Below are 23,110 nucleotides of genomic sequence, written 5' to 3'. Positions count from 1 at the left end.
CAGCCTCGGTCTCAGCAGTGAGGCCAGTGTGTGAGATAGCTTCAGCTCAGGGGGACGGGGACAGCCTCTGTCTCAGCAGTGAGGTCAGTGCTTCCAGAACCCCGATCCCTCAGGCACACACACTCCTAACCCTGTTCTGCTCGCTTTGTGTGTATGCTCTCGTGTATTTATTGTTCTGTTTCTCTCCATGAACACGTCAATGACGTTCTGTTCTCTCTGAGCTGTGGGTTGAAGTCATAATGCCTCTTTCACACAGATTATGCTTTTGGTTTTGAATGAAGCACCAGAGTTGGTGTCAATTCCATTTCAGTTCAGGAAGGATTTTCATAAAAAATATATACTTCAATTCACTTCCTGAATTTAGAGAATTTAAATGGAATTGATCCCAACCCAACATGAGAAACACGTTTGCTGCTGCTGCGTGTGTCTGTCTGTATGTACAGTATGCGTGCATGTGTGTTTGGATGTGTGTTCCTACATACGTTTATATACGTGTGTGTGTGTCTACATATGTGTGTGTGTGTGTGTGTGTCTAGATGTTTGTGTAAGTCGTCTCCAGGTCTCTGTCAGGTCGGATCAGCGTTGTCTGCCAGGCAATGGTATGTGTGTGATGCCTGGATACTCATTAGAGCCGCGGAGAGACAAATCTAAGAGAGAAAGAGCGAATGTTTCTGAGAGGAATTCAAAGTGGAATACTTTCCATTCCACTCTAGTCAGTGAATCATCCCTCTATGCCTGAAAAGTAGATTGTGGAGTGACAGAGATTCCGTTCCCTGTCCATTGCTGTATTTCTCTTCAGTCTGTCGGTGTGAATGGTGTGTTCTGTCCCAACACACTGCCATAATGTTGCTCCAGACACAAAATAATACATTACTGTGAATAGTATAGAGTGTGCGTCTGTACCACAACATCACTGTAGCTCCTGGGTGCATGTTTTGGTTTTTGCCCTAGCATTACACAGCTGATCCAAATAACTTACTCAACATCAAGCTTTGATGATTTGAATCAGCTGTGTAGTCCTAAGGAAATAAACTAAACGTGCACCCAGGACCGGGTTTGGGAAACCCTGGTTGACATGAGCTTCACCAGAACCATATACTGTGTATATACACTCAGTGGCCAGTTTATTGGGTACACCATCTACTACCGGGCCGGACCCCTTTTTTGCCTCCAGAACAGCCTGAATTATTTGAGGCATGGATTCTACAAGGTGTGACATTCAAATGTTTCTCAATTGGTATCAAGGGACCAAACGTGCCAGGGAAAAATTTCCCACACCATTACACCATCACCACCGGCCTGTAACAATTGACACCAGGCAGGATGGGGCCATGGACTCATGCTGCCTATGTCAAATCCTGACTGGCATCAGCATGACGCAACAGGAACCGGGATTCGTCGGACCAGATTGTTTTTCCACTCAATTGTCCAGTGTTGGTGATCGCATGCCCACTGGAGCCGCTTCTTGTTTTTAGCTGATAGGAGTGGAACCCGGTGTGGCCGTCTGCTACAATAGCCCATCCGTGACAAGGACTGACGAGTTGTGCTTTCCGAGATGCTGTTCTGCACACCACTGTTGCACTCCGCCATTATTTGTCTGTTTGTGGCCTGCCTGTTAATTTACACGATTCTTGCCATTCTACTTCAACCGTTCTCATAAACAAGATGTTTTCGACCCACAGGACTTCACTGACTGGTTGTTTTTTGTTTGTCGCACCATTCTCTGTAACCTTAGACACAGTGATGTAAAGTACTTAAATAAAAATACTTTAAAGTACCACTTAAGTAGTTTTTTGGGGCATCTGTACTATTTATATTTATGACAACTTTTACTTCACTACATTCGTAAAAAGAAAATAATGTACTTTTGATAATTAAGTATATATTAGCAATTACATGTACTTTTGATACTTAAGTATATTTAAAACCAGTAATATTTGATTGGGTGACTTTTATTGAGTAATTTTATATTAAAGAAGGACGGGGACGAAGCCCCCCATTACGGGGACGAAGCCCAAAACAAATACGTATACATATAACACAGGGCTGTAACCCAAACAAAGAGCAAGGTGTAAACCTCTAATAAATACACGAGACCCATAATAACAAGTGCACACTAACATGGTAACACGCAAGCGAATACAACACAGCACAGGTACACACAAGACCAACGGACACGGAACAATAATCAACAAGGACAAAGGGGAACAGAGGGCACATATATACACATACTAATCAGGGGGAATGGGAACCAGGTGTGCGTAATGAGACAAGACAGTCCGGGGTTGGTGGTAATGAATCCAGTTCAGTGATGCCAAGAAGGCCCGTGACCTAGACCTCTGGAGATGGTGAACGGAATGAGCAGCAGTACCTCGGACAGTAACTGAATGCCTCGATGCCTGTTTGTCTGCTTCATATAGCAAGCCACAGCCACGTGACTCACTGTCCGTAGGAGCAAACCATTTTTGTGAACCTAATAAACTGCCACTGAGTGTATATGGATCTGACCTACACTTTCCAGAAAAGCGCTGAGACTGTATTGGCAGTAGGATATCTCCTTTCATTCATGATATGTCTTTTCCATGAAGGGAGCCTGAACCACATCAGATGCCAGCTTAAAAACCTTACGATGGTTTGAAAAGGTTACAGTGCCAGTCTGGATTATGATCAGCATGTCCTGGAGTGTGTGTGTGTGTGTGTGTGTGTGTGTGTGTGTTGTGTGTGTTGTGGTGTGGTGTGTGTGTGTGTGTGTGTGTGGTGTGTGTGTGTGTGTGTGTGTGTTGTGGTGTGTGTGTGGTGTGTGTGGTGTGTCGTGTGTGTGTGTCGTGTGCATGTTGTCCGGTATGTGTGTGGTCCATATGTTTATATGTTTATACAGTATGTGTGTTTATGCATGTGTGTGTGTGCGCGCATGTTTGTGTCCATTATGCTTGTGCGTGTGTCTGTGTGTGTGTGTGTGGCCTTACCCACAGCCCTGAGGGAGTTGTACTTGTTGAGGCCCAGTCCACTGAGGTTGCTGTGAGGGTGTGGCATTCCTGGGTATAAGGCTGAATTGTTCAGGTGGTAGTGCTCTGTAGGGAGAAAGAAGGATAGAGAGTAAGAGAGAGCGAGATGGAGAGAAAAAAAGAGAAAAGTTAGTAATAAGATTAATATCACTTTATTTGTCAATTGTACGGACAGCAAACTATTTAAATGCTCCTAACATTTGTGACTGGGATTGAGAATTCTTCTTCCCTAGTCCAGATCTGTCACAGCCCAACATTGTCTGTTGCAAAGTGCTGTTTTGCCAAGGGAGAATGTGGCCCCTAGTGCTAAATGAGGTGTGACTAATTAACAATGGAACAAACAAATTAGGTAGAAAAAAACTGCATCAATGACCGCTGCTGGCCCAGCCTCTGTCATGCTGTCAGGGGGAACAAGAAAAGTGGGACACTGGGGTTGCATAGGGGCAGAGCCATCTCACACCCTGCATGGCCAGTGGCCATAGAACTGGGGTCCGTTAGTAGCCTATATGAGCACATACAGTAGGCTCACATGATTATTCCTACATACCGGTACACCGCCATAAAAATCCCCAAGTGTTTTTCCCTATGATGTACTGTTACACCAACATTGCCATGGCATGGCAGCGCAGTTTGCAATATATACAGTGCATTTGGAAAGTATTCAGACCCCTTGAATTTGTCCACATTTTGTGACGTTACAGCGTTATTCTAAAATAGATTAATTTTAAAAAATCCTTAGCAATCTACACACAATACCCCATAACGACAAAGCATAACAGGTTTTTAGAAAATTTTGCAAATGTACGAGAAATAAAAAACGGAAATACCTTATTTATATAAGTATTCAGACTCTTTCCAATGAGACTCGAAATTGAGCTCAGGTGCATCCTGTTTCCATTGATCATCCTTGAGATGTTTCTACAACTTGATTGGAGTCCAACGGTGGTAAATTCAATTGATTGGACATGATTAGGAAAGGCACACACCTGTCTATATAAGGTTCCACAGTTGACAGTGCATGTCAGAGCAAAAACCAAGCCAAGAGGTCGAAGGAATTATCCGTAGAGCTTCGAGACAGGATTGTGTCGAGGCACAGATCTGGGGAAGGGTACCAAAAAAGGTCTGCAGCATTGAAGGTCKCCAAGAACACAGTGGCCTCCATCATTGTTAAATGGAAGAAGTTTGGAACCAGTGGTGTAAAGTACTTAAGTAAAAATACTTCAAAGTACTACTTAAGTAGTTTTTTTGGGGTATCTGTACTTTACCTTACTATTTATATTTTTGACAACTTTTACTTTTACTTACTACATTCCTAAAGAAAATTCTGTACTTTTTACTCCATACATTTTCCCTGACACCCAAAAGTACTCGTTGAATGCTTAACAGGACAGGAAAATTGTCTAATTCACACACTTATCAAGAGAACATCCCTGGTCATCCCTACTGCCTCTGATCTGGCAGACTCACTAAACACATGCTTRGTTTGTAAATTATGTCTGAGTGTTGGAGCATGTGCCTGGCTATCAGTACATTTAAAAACAAGAAAATGATCCCACCTGCTTTGCTTTATTACTTATAATTTTACTTTAACTTTTGATACTTAAGTATATTTAAAACCAAACACTTTAAAACTTTTACTCAAGTAGTATTTTACTGGGTGACATTCACTTTTACTTGAGTCATTTTCTATTAATTAAGTTATCTTTACTTTTACTCAAGAATGACAATTGGGTACTTTTTCCAAACACTGTTTGGAACCACCAAGACTCTTCCTAGATCTGCCCACCCAGTCAAACCGAGCAATCGGGGGAGAACGGCCTTGGTCAGGGAGGTGACCAAGAATCCGATGGTCTCTCTGACAGAACTCCGGAGTTCCTCTATGGAGATTGGAGAACRTGTCAGAAGGACAACCATCTCTGCAGCACTCCACCAATCAGGCTTTTGTGGTAGAGTGTCCAGACGGAGGCCACTCCTCAGTAAAAGGCACATGACAGCCCGCTTGGAGTTTGCCAAACAGCACCTAAAGGACTCTCAGACCATTAGAAATAAGATTCTCTGGTCTGATGAAACCAAGATTGAATGCCAAGCGTCACGTCTGGAAGAAACCTGGCACAATTTTTACGGTGAAGCATGGCGGTGGCAGCTACATGCTGTGGAGATGCTTTTCAGAGACAGGGACTGGGAGACTAGTCAGCAAAGATTAACGGAGCAAAGTACAGAGAGATCCTTGATGAAAACCTGCTCCAAAGCGCTCAGACTGTGGCAAACGTTCACCTTCCAACAGGACAATGACCCTAAGCACACAGCCAAGACAACGCAGGAGTGGCTTCGGGACAAGTCTCTGAATGCCCTTGAGTGGCCCAGCCAGAGCCCAGAATTGAACCCAATCAAACATCTCTGGAGAGACCTGAAAATAGCTGTGCAGCGACGCTCAACCCTCCAACCTGACAGAGCTTGAGAGGATCTGCAGAGAAGAATGGGAGAAACTCCTCAAATACAAGTGTGCCAAGCTTGTAGCGTCCTACCCAAGAAGACTCAAGGCTGTAATCGCTGCATAGGTGCTTCAACAAAGTACTGAGTAAAAGGTCTGAATACTGATTTAAATATGATATTGAAAAAAAATATATTCTTAAAACTTCTTAAAACCTGTTTTTGCTTTGTCATTATGTGGTCTTGTGTTATTTTATTTAACCTTTATTTAACCAGGTAGGCCAGTTGAGAACAAGTTCTCATTTACAACTGCGACCTGGCCAAGATAAAGCAAAGCAGTGCGACACAAACAATACAGAGTTACACATGGAATAAACAAACGTACAGTCAATAACACAATAGAAAAGTCTATATACAGTGTGTGCAAACGAAGTAAGATTAGGGAGATAAGGCAATAAATAGGCCATAGTGGCGAAATAATTACAATTTAGCAATTAAACACTGGAGTGATAGATGTGCAGAAGATGAATGTGAAAGTAGAGATACTTGGGTGCAAAGGAGAAAAAAAGTATAACAATATGGCAGTAGCGTGCCGTGGGCCTGGCGCCTGGGCCTTCAGTGAGGTCCTACACAGTCCCACCCGAATTAATCCACCTGTTATTACCATCATTTAGATGCCATGGCTCTAGACACTATACATTTAGACAGAAACGCAGTATAACCAGGCGTTGCGTCACCTTGAAATTGACATTTTTTTCAGAGAATTGCAGGGGAAGAGTACAATACAGTACAGTTCAACTAATAGGCAAGAACATAGTCGAGTGCAACAGAGTTATATTAATATTCTTCTTCTATCCATTTCTGGTCCACAAACTTTGAGCTTTAAGTCCCCAAAAAAATAAATACAGTGTTTTTGCACTACAGCGCTTTTGTCGCACCCAAAGCAGTTTCACCGTGATGATAAAGACACATAACTATTCACTGAAATAAAGAAAAACAAATAATTTGCAACATAGGCTATTTGCCATTTTATTTTGTTAATATATAGGCTATTTAATATTAACGAAATAAATGCGAAACATACATACACATTTAATAAAAATACATGCATTGTATCCTACTCCCAAAGACTGATTATTAGACAGTTGCGTGCGCTATGGGGATCGTGAGAAAAATGCTGCAGGCCATTGAGGTTGGCAAAGAAGACCTTGCATTCTTTAAGCTTTGAGGCTCCTTGAGTCAGTACTAAATTTAGTCGATGTGCATAGCAGTGAATGATAAGGCCTCGGTGCCTCCTTCTTAACTTTAGCCTGCACCCCATTGAGTCCGATGCCATGACTGCTGCGCCATCAAAACATTGTGCCACAACTTTATCCAGACTACATTCATTTTCCTCCAAGAAACGGAAAATAAGAGCGGCAATGTCATCAGCTCGCTTGCCGCTTGTCACATCTTCAAACCGGATAAATCGCTCCTTGACTCCCGTGTCCGTCACATAACGCAGGACGAGTGAGAGCTGTAGCTCCACTCTGGTGTCCCCAAACGTTTTCAAAAGCACCATTGCTTGTAAGTGCCCAGCCGTACTTTGTGTCTCGTTGCTGCCTTGGTTAGACAACTCAAGTTTGCAAAGCCAGTGTGGCTCCAAACACCAAATCGATCACTTGCAAATAATAGGCATTCCCAGCAGTACAGTTTGCAGTGCTTCTCGGAGCCGTGAGCCATTGACAGCGCTCATAGTTGAAACTTTGAAAGTGGCGAACGAACGAACCCCTTTCCCGCCTGTGACAGGCTTGTGTGCGTCGGGCGACCTCTCCTTACAATGTCAACTTTTCTGAAAAGTTCGTCTTGAGAATGCGTTATAATTATATCCTCGACCAAATCGATATTCTTCTCCTTCCGCCATTGTGGTTCAAAAAACAGTTTAGGTAGTACGCGAATTAATTCGTTTATCAAATTCAGTTTCTAGATCTGCATAGACCTGCCCATAGGACCTGCCTCTCAATATTGGTAATCCAATCAAAAGACGTGACGCCCTAGCGCCTGCTAGCTGGCTCCTGTGTAACACTGGAGCCAGCCCAGGCGTAAATAGCCACTCTAAAGCTGATTGGTTGACACAAAATTTTAATTTCCATTCACTTTAAGCTACAAGCGCCTGCACTGTTGATTCTGAAGGCCTAAGAGCAGATTTAGTAACCCCTGGCAACACATGATGGCTGAATATGATTGGATAAAAAATCTAAATAAAGACCAGCCCTCCAACTTCAACCTGGGGCTGGAAGCAGTGCAACCAAGAGGAAAGCTATGAATGAGTATAACTCTTACTCTGGGAATAATTTAATACATATTTGTGGGAAATATATTTAAAAAAAATTATATATTCTGATGATGTTTAGGCAGCAGAGAAGGCCTTGCAGGCCCTGACGGCCCACCACTGCAATATGGGGATGAGGTAGTTGGGTGAGCTATTTACAGATGGGCTATGTACATGCAATGATCTGTAAGCTGCTCTGTTACGCTGAATGCTTAAAGTAGAGAGGGAGATATGAGTCTCCCAGTTTTTCAGTGGTTTTTTTGCAATTCGTTCCAGTCATTGTCAGCAGAGAACTGGAAGGAAAGGCGGCCAACGGCTTGGGGGTGACCAAGTGAATATATACCTGCTGAGCGCGTGCTATGAGGTGGGTGCTGCTATGTTGACAGTAAGCTAAGGCGGAGCTTAACCTAGCAAAGACTTATGATGACACGGAACAGTGGTTTGGCGACGAATATAAAGCGAGGGCCAGCCAATGAGAGCATACAGGTCGCAGTGGTGGTAGTATATGGGGCTTTGGTGACAGAACGGATGGCACTGTGATAGACTGCATCCAATTTGCTGAGTGGAGTGTTGGAGGCTATTTGTGAAATGACATCGCGAAGTCAAGGATCGGTAGGATAAGTCAGTTTTACGAGGGGTATGTTTGGCAGCATGAGTGAAGGATGCTTTGTTTGAATAGGAAGCCGATTCTAGATGTAATATTGGATTGGAGATGCTTAATGTGAGTCTGGAAGGAAGAGTTCATGGTCTAACCAAGACACCTCGGTATTTGTAGTTGTCCACATATTCTAAGTCAGAACCGTCCAGAGTAGTGATGCTAGACTGCGGGCAGCGATCGTTTGAAGAGCATGCATTTAGTTTCATACTCCGATACTGATGCACAAAAGTGGATTTAACAAGTGACATCAATAAGGTGTCATAGCTTACACCTGGTCAGTCTGTCATGGAAAGAGCATGTGTTCTTAATATTTTGTATACACGTGTGTGTATATATATACACTGCTTCAAAAAAAATAAAAAATAAAGGGAACACTAAAATACACATCCTAGATCTGAATGAATGAAATATTCTTATTAAATATTTTTTCTTTACCATAGTTGAATGTGCTGACAACAAATCACAACAAAAATTATCAATGGAAAATCAAATTTATCAACCCATGGAGGTCTGGATTGGAGTCAACTCATCAGGCTGATCCAAACTTTGATTTAATAGTCCTTAAAACAAGGCAAAATGAGGCTCAAGTAGTGTGTGTGGCTCCACGTGCCTGGTATGACCTCCCTAAACAACGCCTGGACATGCTCCCTGATGAGGTGGCGGATGGTCTCTCTGAGGGATCTCCTCCCAGACCTGGACTAAAGCATCCGCCAAACTCTGGACAGTCTGGTGGTGCAACGTGGCATTGGTGGCATGGAGCGAGACATGATGTCCCAGATGTGCTCAATTGGATTCAGGTCTGGGGGAACGGGCGGCCAGTCCATAGCATCAATGCCTTCCTCTTGCAGGAACTGCTGACACACTCCAGCCACATGAGGTCTAGCATTTGTCTTGCATTAGGAGGAACCAGGGCCAACCGCACCAGCATATGGTCTCACAAGGGGTCTGAGGATCTCATCTCGGTACCTAATGGCAGTCAGGCTACTCTCGCGAGCACATGGAGGGCTGTGCGGCCCCCAAGAAATGCCACCCACACCATGACGAGACCCACCGCCAAAACACCGCCACAATCATGCTGGAGGATGTTGCAGGCAGCAGAACGTTCTCCACGGCGTCTCCAGACTGCCACGTCTTCACATGTGCTCAGTGTGAACCTGCTTTTCATCTGTGAAGAGCACAGGGCGCCAGTGGCGAATTTGCCAATCTTGGTGTTCTCTGGCAAATGCCAAACGTCCTGCAACGGTGTTGGGCTGTAAGCACACCCCCACCTGTGGACGTTGGGCCCTCATAACCACCCTCATGGAGTCTGTTTCTGAACCGTTTGAGCAGACACATGCACATTGTGGCCTGCTGGAGGTCATTTTGCAGGCTCTGGCAGTGCTCCACCCTGCTCCTCCTTGCACAAAGGCGGAGGTAGCGGTCCTGCTGCTGGGTTGTTTGCCCTCCTACGGCCTCCTCCACGTTCCTGATGTACTGGCCTGTCTCCTGGTAGCGCCTCCATGCTCTGGACACTACGCTGACAGACACAGCAAACCTTTTGCCACAGCTCGCATTGATGTGCCATCCTGGATGAGCTGCACTACCTGAGCCACTTGTGTGGGTTGTAGACTCCGTCTCATGCTACCAATAGAGTGAAAGCACCGCCAGCATTCAAAAGTGACCAAAACATCAGCCAGGAAGCAAGAACTGAGAAGTGGTCTGTGGTCACCACCTGCAGAACCACTCCTTTATTGGGGGTGTCTTGCTAATTGCCATAATTTCCACCTTTTGTCTATTCATTTGCACAACAGCATGTGAAATTTATTGTCAATCAGTGTTGCTTCCTAAGTGGACAGTTTGATTTCACAGAAGTGTGATTGACTTGGAGTTACATTGTGTTGTTTAAGTGTTCCCTTTATTTTTTTGAGCAGTGTATATAATATATATATATTATATATATATATATATATATATATATATAATTCAGGTGAAGTCGGAAGTTTACATACACTTTAGCCAAATACATTTAAACTCAGTTTTTCACAATTCCTGACATTTAATCCTAGTAAAAATTCCCTGTCTTAGGTCAGTTAGGTTATTTTAAGAATGTGAAATGTCAGAATAATAGTAGAGAGAATGATTTATTTCAGCTTTTATTTCTTTCATCACATTCCCAGTGGGTCAGAAAGTTCACATCACTCAATTAATATTTGGTAGCATTGCCTTTAAATTGTTTAACTTGGGTCAAACGGTTCGGGTAGCCTTCCACAAGTTTGTGGGTGTATTTTGGCCCATTCCTCCTGACAGAGCTGGTGTAACTGAGTCAGGTTTGTAGGCCTCCTTGCTCGCACACGCTTTTTCAGTTCTGCCCACAAATTTTCTATAAGTTTGAGGTCAGGGCTTTGTGATGGCCACTCTTTCCACAACTTTGGAAGTATGCTTGGGGCCATTGTCCATTTGGAAGACCCCATTTGTGACCAAGCTTTAACTTCCTGACTGATGTCTTGAGATGTTGCTTCAATATATCCACATAATTGTCCTCCTTCATGATGACATCTATTTTGTGAAGTGCACCAGTCCCTCCTGCAGCAATGCACCCCCACAACATGATGCTGCCACCCCTGTGCTTCACGGTTGGGCTGGTATTCTCGGCTAGCAAYCCTCCCCCTTTTTCCTCCAAATCTAACGATGGTCATTATGGCAGTCTGGATTTTTTATGGTGGTTTTGGAGCAGTGGCTTCTTCCTTGCTGAGCGGCCTTTCAGGTTATGTCGATATAGGACTCGTTTTACTGTGGATATTGATACTTTGTACCTGGTTCCCCCAGCATCTTCACAAGGTCCTTTGCTGTTGTTCTGGGATTGATTTGCACTTTTCGCATCAAAGTACGTTCATCTCTAGGAGACAGAATGCGTCTCCTTCCTGAGCGGTATGACGGCTGCGTGGTCCCATGGTGTTTATACTTGCGTACTATTGTTTGTACAGACGAACGTGGTACCTTCAGGCATTTGGAAATTGCTCCCAAATTGCTCCCAAGGATGAACCAGACTTGTGGAGGTCTACAATTTTTTTTCTGAGGTCTTGGCTGATTTCTTCACTTAGAAATGTCCTTGTTTTTGAAAGAAACGCACATTTTTTGTCCATTAAAATAACATCAAATTGATCAGCCATTTCCAGCTACAATAGTCATTTACAACATTAACAATGTCTACACTGTATTTCTGAACAATTTGAAGTCATTTTAATGGACAAAAATTGTGTTTTCCTTTCAAAAACAAGGACATTTCTAAGTGACCCCAAACTTTTGAAAAGTAGTGTATATACAGTACCAGTCAAAAGTCCTCATGAGAGCCGGTTTCATCATAGCGCTTGATAGTTTTTGCGACTGCACTTGAAGAAACTTTCAAAGTTCTTTAAATTTTCCGGATTGACTGACATTCATGTCTTAAAGTAAAGATGGACTGTTGTTTCTCTCTGCTTTTTTGAGCTGTTCTTAGCCATAATATAGACTTGGTATTTTACCAAATAGGGCTACCTTCTGTATACCACCGCTACCTTGTCACAACAACTGATATTTTGATTTGTTTAACACTTTTTTGGTTACTACATGGAGAACCTCCTGGGGACAAACAGCCTTGCCCACAGGTTTTACTGAGTAAAACGTACTACATACATTTTGGGGCGGCTGTAGAAAACCCTCAGGACCAGGTTGTCAGGGGGTGTGTGACTTGTTCAGCCAATCAGAGGCCCACCTCTTTTGTTCGTTTTGGACTTCATTAAGGGTTTTTTCGGCTGTTCGGGAACAGAAATGTTTTTCTCGAGGCAAGCCGACGTCGGTAGCCGAAGTCTAATCTCCTTCGTCGGTGATTGGTCAACAGTATGYATTCTTCAATAAAGTCTTTGTTGTCATTCAATCAGAGACAACTTGTTTTCATGCCCATTACTTCATTGATAAATACTGCACCAGACATCCTAGTTAGATGTAAAATTGCATGACTAAGATCTCCTTGGCAAAAACATCAAAATTAATGACAGACTTCTTGAGTTATCTTAGATAAATTCTGACTATTTTGAGGAAGTGTATACTGGCTACGGAGTCTCAAAATGGACAAATGGTTCTATTGCCACTTTTTCTAMTTTTTKAAGTGAAGGACTTTTAAGGGAGTATGCTAGCACACTTGTTCGGTTCATCTGGCTGGATTTGGCTAGACACCAACTGAACTGAAGGCGAAGGGAAAACTGGCCACCACTTCCCTCCATTCTATTGACGAATAATTAGATGGATAGATCTGATCACATATATGTTTTAATCAACGGTACTCGTAACTGCAATACTCTCTGTTTTCTGAAACAATGCTTTCGGATAAGATACGACACCATYCACAGGATTCTGCTGAGGGGAGGACAGCTCATAATAATGGCTGGATATATATTCAATCTTATATCATGACTGCTGTATATATATTCCACTTCAGGACGACAACAACTACAACAAGCAGGCACTTTACGAACTGTACGAGGCTATAAACAAGCAGGAAACCATGTACCCGGAGGTTYCTTTTCTTGTTGATGGTGATTTTAATTCACATCACTAAGACACGTGACACCCAACTTTTACCAACACGTATTCTTCGCCGCTAGGGGCAATAAAGTCCTAGACTGCTGTTACTCAACTTACAAGCATGCATTACAAGGCCCTTGCTCGTCCCTCCTTCGGCAAATCCGATCATGACTTGTTTTTGTTTATTTATTTATTTATTAGTGTCACTCATCTTCATGATGCTCAGCCCACATGGGCTTATAAGACATTGTATTTGTTGTATACAAAMAAAATGTTCATACTTATACACTGAGTGTACAAAACATTAGGAACAGCTGCTCTTTCGTTGACATAGACTGACCAGGTYAAAGCTATGATCCCTTATTGATGTCACCTGTTAAATCCATTTCAATCCGTGTAGATTAAGGGGAGGAGACAGGTTAAAGAGCTTTAAGCTTTGAGACAATTGAGAAATTAATAATATATGTGTGCCATTCAGAGGGTGAATGGGCAAGACAAATGCCTTTGAACGGGGTATGGTAGCAGGTGCCAAGCGCACCAGTTTGAGTGTGTCAAGATCTGCAACGCTGCTGGGTTTTTCACACTCAGTTTCCCATGTGTATACAATACTACTTCATTAATCCCCAAGGGGCAATTAATTCCTGGCTGACAGGGTGCTTCAGACAGGACAAACACACACATGGTGCGATTTAAGAAAATAAAAGTTAATGGTATTTACAGCTCTTAATTCATTGCAGGGCTAAACTATTTCTAGAATAGTCCCTAGGTCTTCCTTAATGGTCCTCGATGGCCTCGGGCACAAACGAGGCCCTGTGCCTATTGGTGGAGCACTTGAGACAGAGCAGGCGGCGTCCAATTTATATTTTCCAACAGGGATATACATTTGGGTGAGTTTTTTTTCTCGCCTGAGTAGCCRCGTTTCACTGCCAAAAATAAAATTAAACCATCCAGTGTTCAGCAAAATAACAACACAATGTCAAATACAGGTAGCCTCGTCAAATAATTAACATCCAATCACATTAACCGTTATTCTCTCGCGGGAATTCCATTAACGGTCCGTATGTAGCCAAACGTAGCTGTTGCTCATTCCCTTTGCTCTAAAATTGATAAATGATTAAAGAAAGGAAGGACCGCGCCCATAGAGACACATACCAGCTCTACTGGTAGTATGGCTACTACCAGCAGTACTACACCTGCACCTGTCGACGACACAAGTTGTTCTGCTTCCATGAGCACATCCAATGCTAGCATCAGTAATTCTACATTTGTTGTTAGCCCAGCTAGCATGGACACTGACAGTTGTGAATCTGATGCAGCCGAAGAGCTACTGCCCCCTTACCCGGGAAAGCACCGAACAACAGACAGGACCATCGAAGAGGCGCAAATATGATGAGAACTACATTGATTTGGGGTTCACTTATATTGGGAGTAGTGCCTTTCCTCAGCCACAGTGTGGTATATGTGCAAAAGTACTATCTCAAAACTCGATGAAACCGTCACTCTTGCGCAGACATTGAGAAACAAAACATGCCAATTTGAAAAATAAGCCACGGGAGTTTTTTGAGCGAGAATTAAGATGACTTTTGAGTAGTGAGACATGCATAAAAGCAACAGATACCATTAATAAGAAGGGTCTAGAAGCGTCTTATATGGTGAGCTACCGAGTGGCTAGGACACGCAAGCCCCATACTATTGTGTAGGACTTCATTTTCACGCTGCCGCGMATATGGATGGGACAATGCTGTGGGAAAAGGCCCAAAAAAACGATACAGACAATGACTTCATCAAACAACACTGTTTCACGACGCATCAGTGACATGGCAGGAGATGTTTTGAAACAATTACTGCTTRGRATACAAGCCAGTGAATTCTATGCGTTACAGATGGATGAGTCAACAGACGWGGCGYGCCTGGCACAGCTCCTGGTATATGTCCGTTATGTTTATGGGGGGTCAATTAAGGAAGACATCCTCTTCTGCAAACCACTGGAAACCAMGACAACKGGAGAGGATATTTTTWAAGTACTGGACAGCTTTGTGARATCAAATGGACTTTGGTGGTCAAGATGTGTTGGTATCTGTACTGATGGCGCAAAAGCCATGACAGGGAGACATAGTGGAGTGGTAAGCAGTCCACATACTTTTGGTTATGTAGTGTACCAAGTTTGTGCAGGGTGTTTTCTAAGAGCTCTGTGGCTTTATCAACATTGGCACATGGGTGGATATAAACAACAACATAGAATAGTTGGGAGAATTCACATGGCCGATAAAATGGGCGGAGAGAAATGGCATGAAGTTCAATGTCAGATTCACAGATTCTTTCTCGCACTGTGTTGCACCAGTTCTTCTTTACATAAATGCAAACCCCACCACCCTGTTCTTTTCCAGTACTCAATTTGTCTCTATCCAAGCAGACTGGTGCGCCAAATCCATCAATGGAAAGATCGTTGTCACCCACTCCGCTATCCAACCAAGTCTCTGTGAAAGCAAGAATGGGCGTGTTCCTACATTCATGCTGGTAGTTTACATTTGCTCATCCAGCTTGTGAAGGAGTAAGCAAACATTTCCCAGGATTACAGCGGGCAATGGAGAATACTTTTTAGTAAGTCTTCATTTACGTCTCAGTCCTCCTATCAAGAATGTTCCACCACCCAAAGGACATCCAGCCAACTTGACAACTGTGGGAAGTATTGGAGTACAACTTATCTTGTCGAATCTTCCACGCTTTAGAAATAGACTTGTCCCAGTCTGTAATACCCACATGTTTCAAGCTGACCACCATCATTCCTTTCCCCCAATTCTCTAAGGCATCCTGCTACAATGACTACCGCCCTGAGCCGTGGTAAGAGTAGGCAACAATACCTCCGCCACGCTGACCCTCAACAAGGGGTGCGTGTTTAGCCCCCTCCTGTACTCCCTGTCCACCCACAACTGTGTGGCCACGCACTACTCCAAGTGTGGTGCCAGGACAACAACCTCTCCCTCAATGTCAGCAAGAACAAGGAGCTGATCTTGGACAGGAAACAGGGGCGGGTGCACAACTCTGTCCACATCGACAGGGCCACAGTGGAGGGGGTCAAGATTACTGAGGACTTAACATGGTCCTCTCACAACAGTACAGTCGTGAAGAAGGCACGGCAGTGCCTCTTCTCCCTTAGCAGGCTGAAACGGTCTCACATCCTTAGGAACCTTTACAGTTGCACCATCGAGAGCATCCTGACTGGGTCTATCACCGTCTGGTATGGCAACTGCACCGACTTCGTCCGGGAAGGCCCTACACAGGGTGGTGCAGCTGGCCCACGCATCACTGGGGGTGAGCTCCCAGCCATCCAGGACGAACATGTCAGGCGGTGTCTGAGAAAGGTCCGAAAAATTGCCAAAGACTCCAGCCACTGAGACATGAACTGTTCTCCATGCTTCCGTCCGTCAATATTAGGAAGGTGTTCCTGATGTTTGGTATACTCAGTGTATATTACCATTAGTATATTACCATAAGTATTTCTATATTCCTGCTACCAGTCACTTTCATCCCTGTTTACATGTATAACCGCCTATGACGCCTACACTGACACTTTTGCACACACCCACACACTAACACCCACACACTAACACACTCYCACTAACACACTAACACTTGCATACCCACACTCAACGCCACGTACACAACCACCCAACACTTATGCTGCAGCCATACTGTTTACTATTATTTATCCTGATACCAGTTAATTTCTKRTAATCCCTGCCTACATGTATATACTGTATACCTCAAATACTCCAGTATCCCTGCACAGTGTACATTTTGTATTGGTACTGACCCTGTATATAGGTTTTTCTCATTTCTTATTTATTTTTATTTGTTATACTATTTTGATATTGAATACTGCACTGTTGGGTAGGGCTTGCAAGTTAAAATATACGTTTTCTTTTATACCACCACATGTAAATGGCATGTTATAGAAGGGTCCACACACCTTTTTTGTGATTTCACGTTTCAGAGAAACTTACCCCAAACAGCAAATCACTTCCTCATCCTCATTGTGTAGTATGAACAAAATTTCATTTTAGAAATGGCAAAGCTCTCAATGTAGTGATGCAGGTCTTTAGATGTTGTACACATGAAGTTGTGTAATTCCAAACTTTATCTGCAATGTTATATTCCCTTTTGTGCAGCAAAAAAGGTGTCTGGACCCTTCTATAACATGCCATTTACATCAAAAATAGAGATTTGGTTGTAATAAACTTATCCTTTACACATTTCACTGTACTTGTGCATGTGACAAAAACTTTAAACTTTGACCATGTAAGTGGACTCCTAACCACTATCACATCKCTTCCACCATTACTTCCTGTTTCAATGCCGTGTGTGTCTGTCTTGAGTCTGGTAGTGTGAATTGTATCTCTGTCTCCTACTGGTCATTCTACGTCCTCTAACCTGGAGTGCTGGGACAGTTGTACCTACAGTATATTTTTAAACCGGCACCTCTTTTGAGTTGGTGATCTACACACAACACCTCATAACGACAAAGCAACAACAGTTAAATCATTTTTTTGCAAATTTCTTTAAAAAAACAAAACAATTATAATACATTTACATAAGTATACAGACCCTTTACTCAGTACTTTGTTGAAGCACCTTTGGCAGCACTTACAGCGTCAAGTCTTCTTGGGTATGATGCTACAAGCTTGGCGCACCGGTATTTTGGGAGTTTCTCCCATTCTTCTCTGCTGATCCTCTCAAGCTCTGTCAGGTTGGATGGGGAGTGTCGCTGCACAGCTATTTTCAGGTGTCTCCAGAGGTCTCCAGTCTCCCCCCTGTATATAGTCTCGCTATTGTTATTTTACTGCTGCTCTTTAATTACTTGTTACTTTAATTTCTTATTCTTATAAAAAAAAAATACTGCATTGTTGGTTAGGGGCTTGTAAGTAAGCATTTCACTGTAAGGTGAAAATACCTGTTGTATTCGGCACATGTAACCAATACAATTTGATTTGATTTGAGATGTAAGATAGGGTTCAAGACCGGGCTCTGGCTGGGCCACTCAAGGACATTCAGAGATTTGTCCCGAAGCCACTCCTGCGTTGTCTTGGCTGTGTGCTTAGGGTTGTTGTCGTGTTGGAAGGTGAATCTTCGCCCCCAGTCTGAGGTCCTGAGCGCTCTGGAGCAGGTTTTCATCAAGGATCTCRCTGTACTTTGCTCCGTTCATCTTTCCCTTGATRCTGACTAGTCTCCCAGTCCCTACCACTGAAAAACATCCCCACAGCAGGATGGTGTCACCACCATGCTTCACCGTAGGGATGGTGCCAGGTTTCCTCCAGACGTGACACTTGGCATTCAGGCCAAAGAGTTCAATCTTGGTTTCATCAGACCAGAGAATCTTGTTTCTCATGGTCTGAGAGTCCTTTAGGTGCCTTTTGGCAAACTCCAAGTAGGCTGTCATGTGCCTTTTACTGAGGAGTGGTTTCCTTCTGGCCACTCTACCATAAAGGCCTGATTGGTGGAGTGCTGCAGAGATGGTTGTCCTTCTGCAAGGTTCTCCCATCTCCACAGAGGAACTCTGGAGCTCCGTCAGAGTGACTATCAAGTTCTTCGTCACCTCCATGACCAACGCCCTTCTCCCCTGATTGCTCAGTTTGGACGGGCGGCCAGCTCTAGGAAGAGTCTTGGTGGTTCCAAACTTCTTCCATTTAAGAATGAAGGAGGCCAATGTGTTCTTGGGGACCTTCAATGCTGCAGAAAGTTTTTGGTATCCTTCCCCAGATCTGTGCCTCGACATAATCCTGTCTCAAAGCTCTACTGACATTTCCTTCGACCTCATAGCTTGGTTTTTGCTCTGACAAACACTGTCAACTGTGGAACCTTACATAGACAGGTGTGTGCCTTTCCAAATCATGTCCAATCAATTGAATTTACCACAGGTGGACTCCAATCAAGTTGTAGAAACATTTCAAAGATGATCAATGGAAACAGGATGCACCTGAGCTCAATTTTGAGTCTCATAGCAAAGGGTCTGAATACTTATGTAAATAAGGTATTTCTGTGTTTTAGTTTTTATAAATTTGCAATTATTTCTAAAAACCAGTTTTCTGTTTGTCGTTATGGGGTATTGTTTGTAGTAACAAAATGTGGAAAAAGGGAAGGGGCCTGGATACTTTCCGAATGCACTGTATGTYTGTATGCCTACATCAAATGAGTGGTATGTGATCTAGCAAAGAAGAAGCTGGGAGATGGGGAGTTGGAATTATACCTTGCATATTAAGAAAAATTCTCCATTAAATTATGACCAAGTAAGACCTTCGGCGTGGTGACCCACTGAAGAAAGAACAAGAGGACAGGAGCGGCCCATTATGGTTATGTAATGTCATGTCTTCCCAGGCTGGGTGYTGTACTATACACTGCAGACCAGGCCATCTATGATAGATAGTGTAGATATGTGTCCTTAGCTGTCTGTTCCAGTTGGCCCTGGGCTACTCTCTCTGWCTGAACAGTGGAGGGTTGTTGAGACATGATGCAGTCATTTGAGGGACAGAGGGAACGGGCTGGAGTTATACAGCAGTGAAGCAGCAGTACTATTACTAATATAATTAAAGAAAAAGACTAGGGTGGACTGTATCTTGGGCTAGGTTGAAGAGTGATATTGCCACTATGGCGCATCTGTAAGAATGCGGGAACGAAGGTTCAAGGCAAGGTTTCTAGTTCTCGTTATTTATTCACTAACTAAAAGGGCACAGCAGAAGGTCACAGGAGCACATGGGGGGTAGGATGGAGATTTGATGGCTCGTAAGGCCGGAAGGTAAGTTTGTGACAAGTTATGATAGTAGGTTGTGGTCTGAAGGGAATACAAAGAGGAGATAGATAAAATACATTAGTACACAAGACAAAGTGCCATAAGTAAGGAGAAATATAAAAGTATATCAACCATGCTAACCAAACAAAGGACATTACCAATTAAATGTAATCAAATCAAATGTTATTTGTCACATACGTCTAATACAACAGGTGCAGACCTTACAGTGAAATGCTTACTTACAAGCCCTTAACCAACTATGCAGTTTTTAGAAAATACCCCCAAAAAAGTAAGAGATAAGAAAAACAAATAATTAAAGAGCAGCAGTAAATAACAATAGCGGGGCTATATACAGGGGGGTACCGGTTCAGAGTGAATGTGTCAATGTGCGGGGGCACCGGTGTCGAGGTAATTGAGGTAATTATGTACATGCAGGTAGGGTTCCTAAAGTGGCTATGCATAGATACTAACAGAGAGTAGCAGCGGGGCAAAACCTGTCTCTTATACACATCTAGATGTGTATAAGAGACAGCATGTAGGTAGGGTTATTAAAGTGACTATGCATAGATACTAACAGAGAGTAGCAGCGGGGTGGGGGGGGGGGGGGGGGGGTGCAAATAGTCTGGGTAGCCATTTTATTGGCTGTTCAGGAGTCTTATGGCTTGGGGGTAGAAGCTGTTTAGAAGCCTCTTGGACCTAGACTTGGCGCCACAGTACTTCTTGCCGTGCGGTAGCAGAGAGAACAGTCTATGACTTGGGTGGCTGGAGTCTTTGACAATTTTTAGGGCCTTCCTCTGACAATGCCTGGTGTAGAGGTCCTGAATGGCAGGAAGCTTGGCCCCGGTGATGTACTGGGCCGTACGCACTACCCTCTGTAGTGCCTTGCGGTCAGAGGCTGAGCAGTTGCCATACCAGGCGGCGATGCAACCCATCAGGATGCTCTCGATGGTGCAGCTGTAAAACCTTTTGAAGATCTGAGAAAGATCATGCCAAATCTTTTCAGTCTCCTGAGGGGGAATAGGTTGTGTCGTGCCCTCTTCACAACTGTTTTGATGTGCTTGGACCATGTTAGTTTGTTGGTGATGTGGACGCCAAGGAACTTGAAGCTCTCAAGCTGCTCCACTACAGCCCCGTCGGTGAGAATGGGGGCGTGCTCGGTCCTCTTTTTCCTGTAGTCCACAATCTTCTCCTTTGTCTTGATCACGTTGAGGGAGAGGTTGTTGTCCTGGGCACAGGTACTATGGTGGTCTGCTTGAAACATGTTGGTATTACACTCAGACAGGGAGAGGTTGAAAATGTCAGTGAAGACACTTGCCAGTTGGTCAGCGCATTCTCGGAGTACACATCCTGGTAATCCGTCTGGCCCAGCGGCCTTGTGAATGTTGACCTGTCACATCGGCTGCGGAGAACGTGATCACACAGTCCTCCGGAACAGCTGATGCTCTCATGCATGTTTCAGTGTTACTTGCCTCGAAGCGAGCATAGAAGTTTTTAATCTCGTCTGGTAGGCTTGTGTCACTGAGCAGCTCTCGGTTGTGCTTCCCTTTGTATTCTGTAATAGTTTGCAAGCCCTGCCAGATCCGACAAGCGTCGGAGCCGGTGTAGGACGATTCGATCTTAGTCCTGTATTGACGCTTGCCTGTTTGATGATTTGTCGGCAGGCATAGCATGATTTCTTATAAGCTTCCGGGTTAGAGTAGCCTAGTGGTTAAAGCGTTGGTGTCACGTTCCTGACCTGTTTTCTGTTAGTTTTTATGTGTTAGCTGGTCAGGACGTGAGTTTGGGTGGGCAGTCTATGTTTTCTGTTTCTATGTTGGTTAATGGGTACCTAATATGGTTCTCAATTAGAGGCAGGTGGTTTTCATCTCCTCTGATTGAGAATCATATTAAGGTAGGTGTTTTCACTTTGTTGGTCGTGGGTGGTTGTCTCCTGTGTCTGTGTCAGTGTATGTTACGCCACACGGGACTGTTCCGGTTTGTTTGTTCGTTCGGTTTTTGTGTAGTCTGTTTTTCCTGTTCGTGCGTTCTTCGTGTTTCATGTAAGTTCTTACGTTCAGGTCAGTCTACGTCGTTTGTTGTTTTGTTTCTATTCAAGTGTTCGTCGTGTTTTCGGTTAAATAAATATCATTTCTTATCACGACGCTGCGTTTTGGTTCAATCCTTGCTCCTCCTCTTCGGATGAAGAGGAGGAGGAACACCGTTACAGTTGGTGTCACGGCCTGACCATAGAGAGCTTTTTATTCTCTATGTTGGTTAGGTCGGGGTGTGATTAAGGGTGGGTTATCTAGGGGAATTATATGTCTATGTTGGCCTGGTATGGTTCCCAATCAGAGGCAGCTGTTTATCGTTGTATCTGATTGGGGATCATATTTAGGTAGCCATTTCTCCATTGTGCTTTGTGGGATCGAGTCTGAGGGGCGAGTCTGAGAGCGAATAGTAATATTGGGATAGACTGAGCGAGGAGTATTGTAGGATAGTTGAGGGGAGTGATGAGGTAGAGTGGATGGTTTGGTGTCTGGAGCAAGACAGTTGCCGTGAGGAGCGTGGGACCAGTCAGGCACCATGTTTTGCGGAGATACGCAATGTGTCTCCAGTGTGCATCACAGCCCGGTGCGTTCTGGTGCCAGCTCCGGCTCAGCGCTCCTGGTCTCCAGTAGCCTCCTCGGTCCAGGGATATCCTGCGCCGGCTCTACGCAGATGTCGCCAGTGCGCTTTCACAGCCCAGTGCGTCCTGTGCCAGCGCCCGCACTTGCCGGGCTAAAGTGAGCATCCAGCCTGGACGGCTTGTGCCAGCTCTACGCTCTAGACCTCCAGTGTGCCTCCACAGTCCAGGCGTCCTGTGCCTCCTCCCCGCACTCGCCCTGAGGTGCGTGTCATCAGCCCGGTGCCACCTGTCGGTTCACGCATCAGGCCTCCAGTGCGCCTCCACAGTCTCAGGACGTCCTGTGCCTCCTCCCCGCACTCGCCCTGAGGTGCGTGTCATCAGACCGGTGCCACCTGTACCGGTCCCACGCATCAGGCTCCAGTGCGCCTCCACAGTCCAGTACGTCCTGGCCTCCTCCTCGCACTCGCCCTGAGGTGCGTGCATCAGCCCGGTGCCACCTGTACGGTCCTACACATCAGGCCTCCAGTGCGCCTCCACAATCCAGTACATCCTGTGCCTCCTCCCGCACTCGCCCTGAGGTGCGTGTCCCAGCCCGGTACCACCTGTACCGGTCCCATGCATTAGGCTCCAGTGCGCCTCCAATAGTCTAGAGCTTCCGGCGACAGTTCCCAGTCCAGAGCTTCCGGCGACAGTTCCAGTCCAGAGCTACCGGCGACAGTTCCCAGTCCAGAGCTTCCGGAGACAGTTCCCAGTCCAGAGCTTTCTTCAACAGTTCCAG

The 23,110-nt window shown here is 44.5% G+C and overlaps 1 protein-coding gene across 1 annotated transcript in view; it reads right to left on the bottom strand.

Moving 5' to 3' along the window:
* shisa8b (shisa family member 8b) overlaps positions 1 to 23,110 on the bottom strand; it is a 43,542-nt gene that overhangs the window by 2,633 nt on the left and 17,799 nt on the right. The window contains exon 4 of the mRNA XM_070444918.1: positions 2,967 to 3,071. Within this exon, the coding sequence (XP_070301019.1) occupies positions 2,967 to 3,071 (105 nt within the window). The remainder of the gene's footprint in view (positions 1 to 2,966; positions 3,072 to 23,110) is intronic.

This window comes from Salvelinus sp. IW2-2015, linkage group LG8 (genome assembly GCF_002910315.2).
Source record: "Salvelinus sp. IW2-2015 linkage group LG8, ASM291031v2, whole genome shotgun sequence".
Lineage (NCBI taxonomy): Eukaryota > Metazoa > Chordata > Actinopteri > Salmoniformes > Salmonidae > Salvelinus > Salvelinus sp. IW2-2015.
The sequence above is the reverse complement of the archived record's forward strand: the minus strand, read 5'-3'. Positions and strand labels throughout refer to the sequence as shown.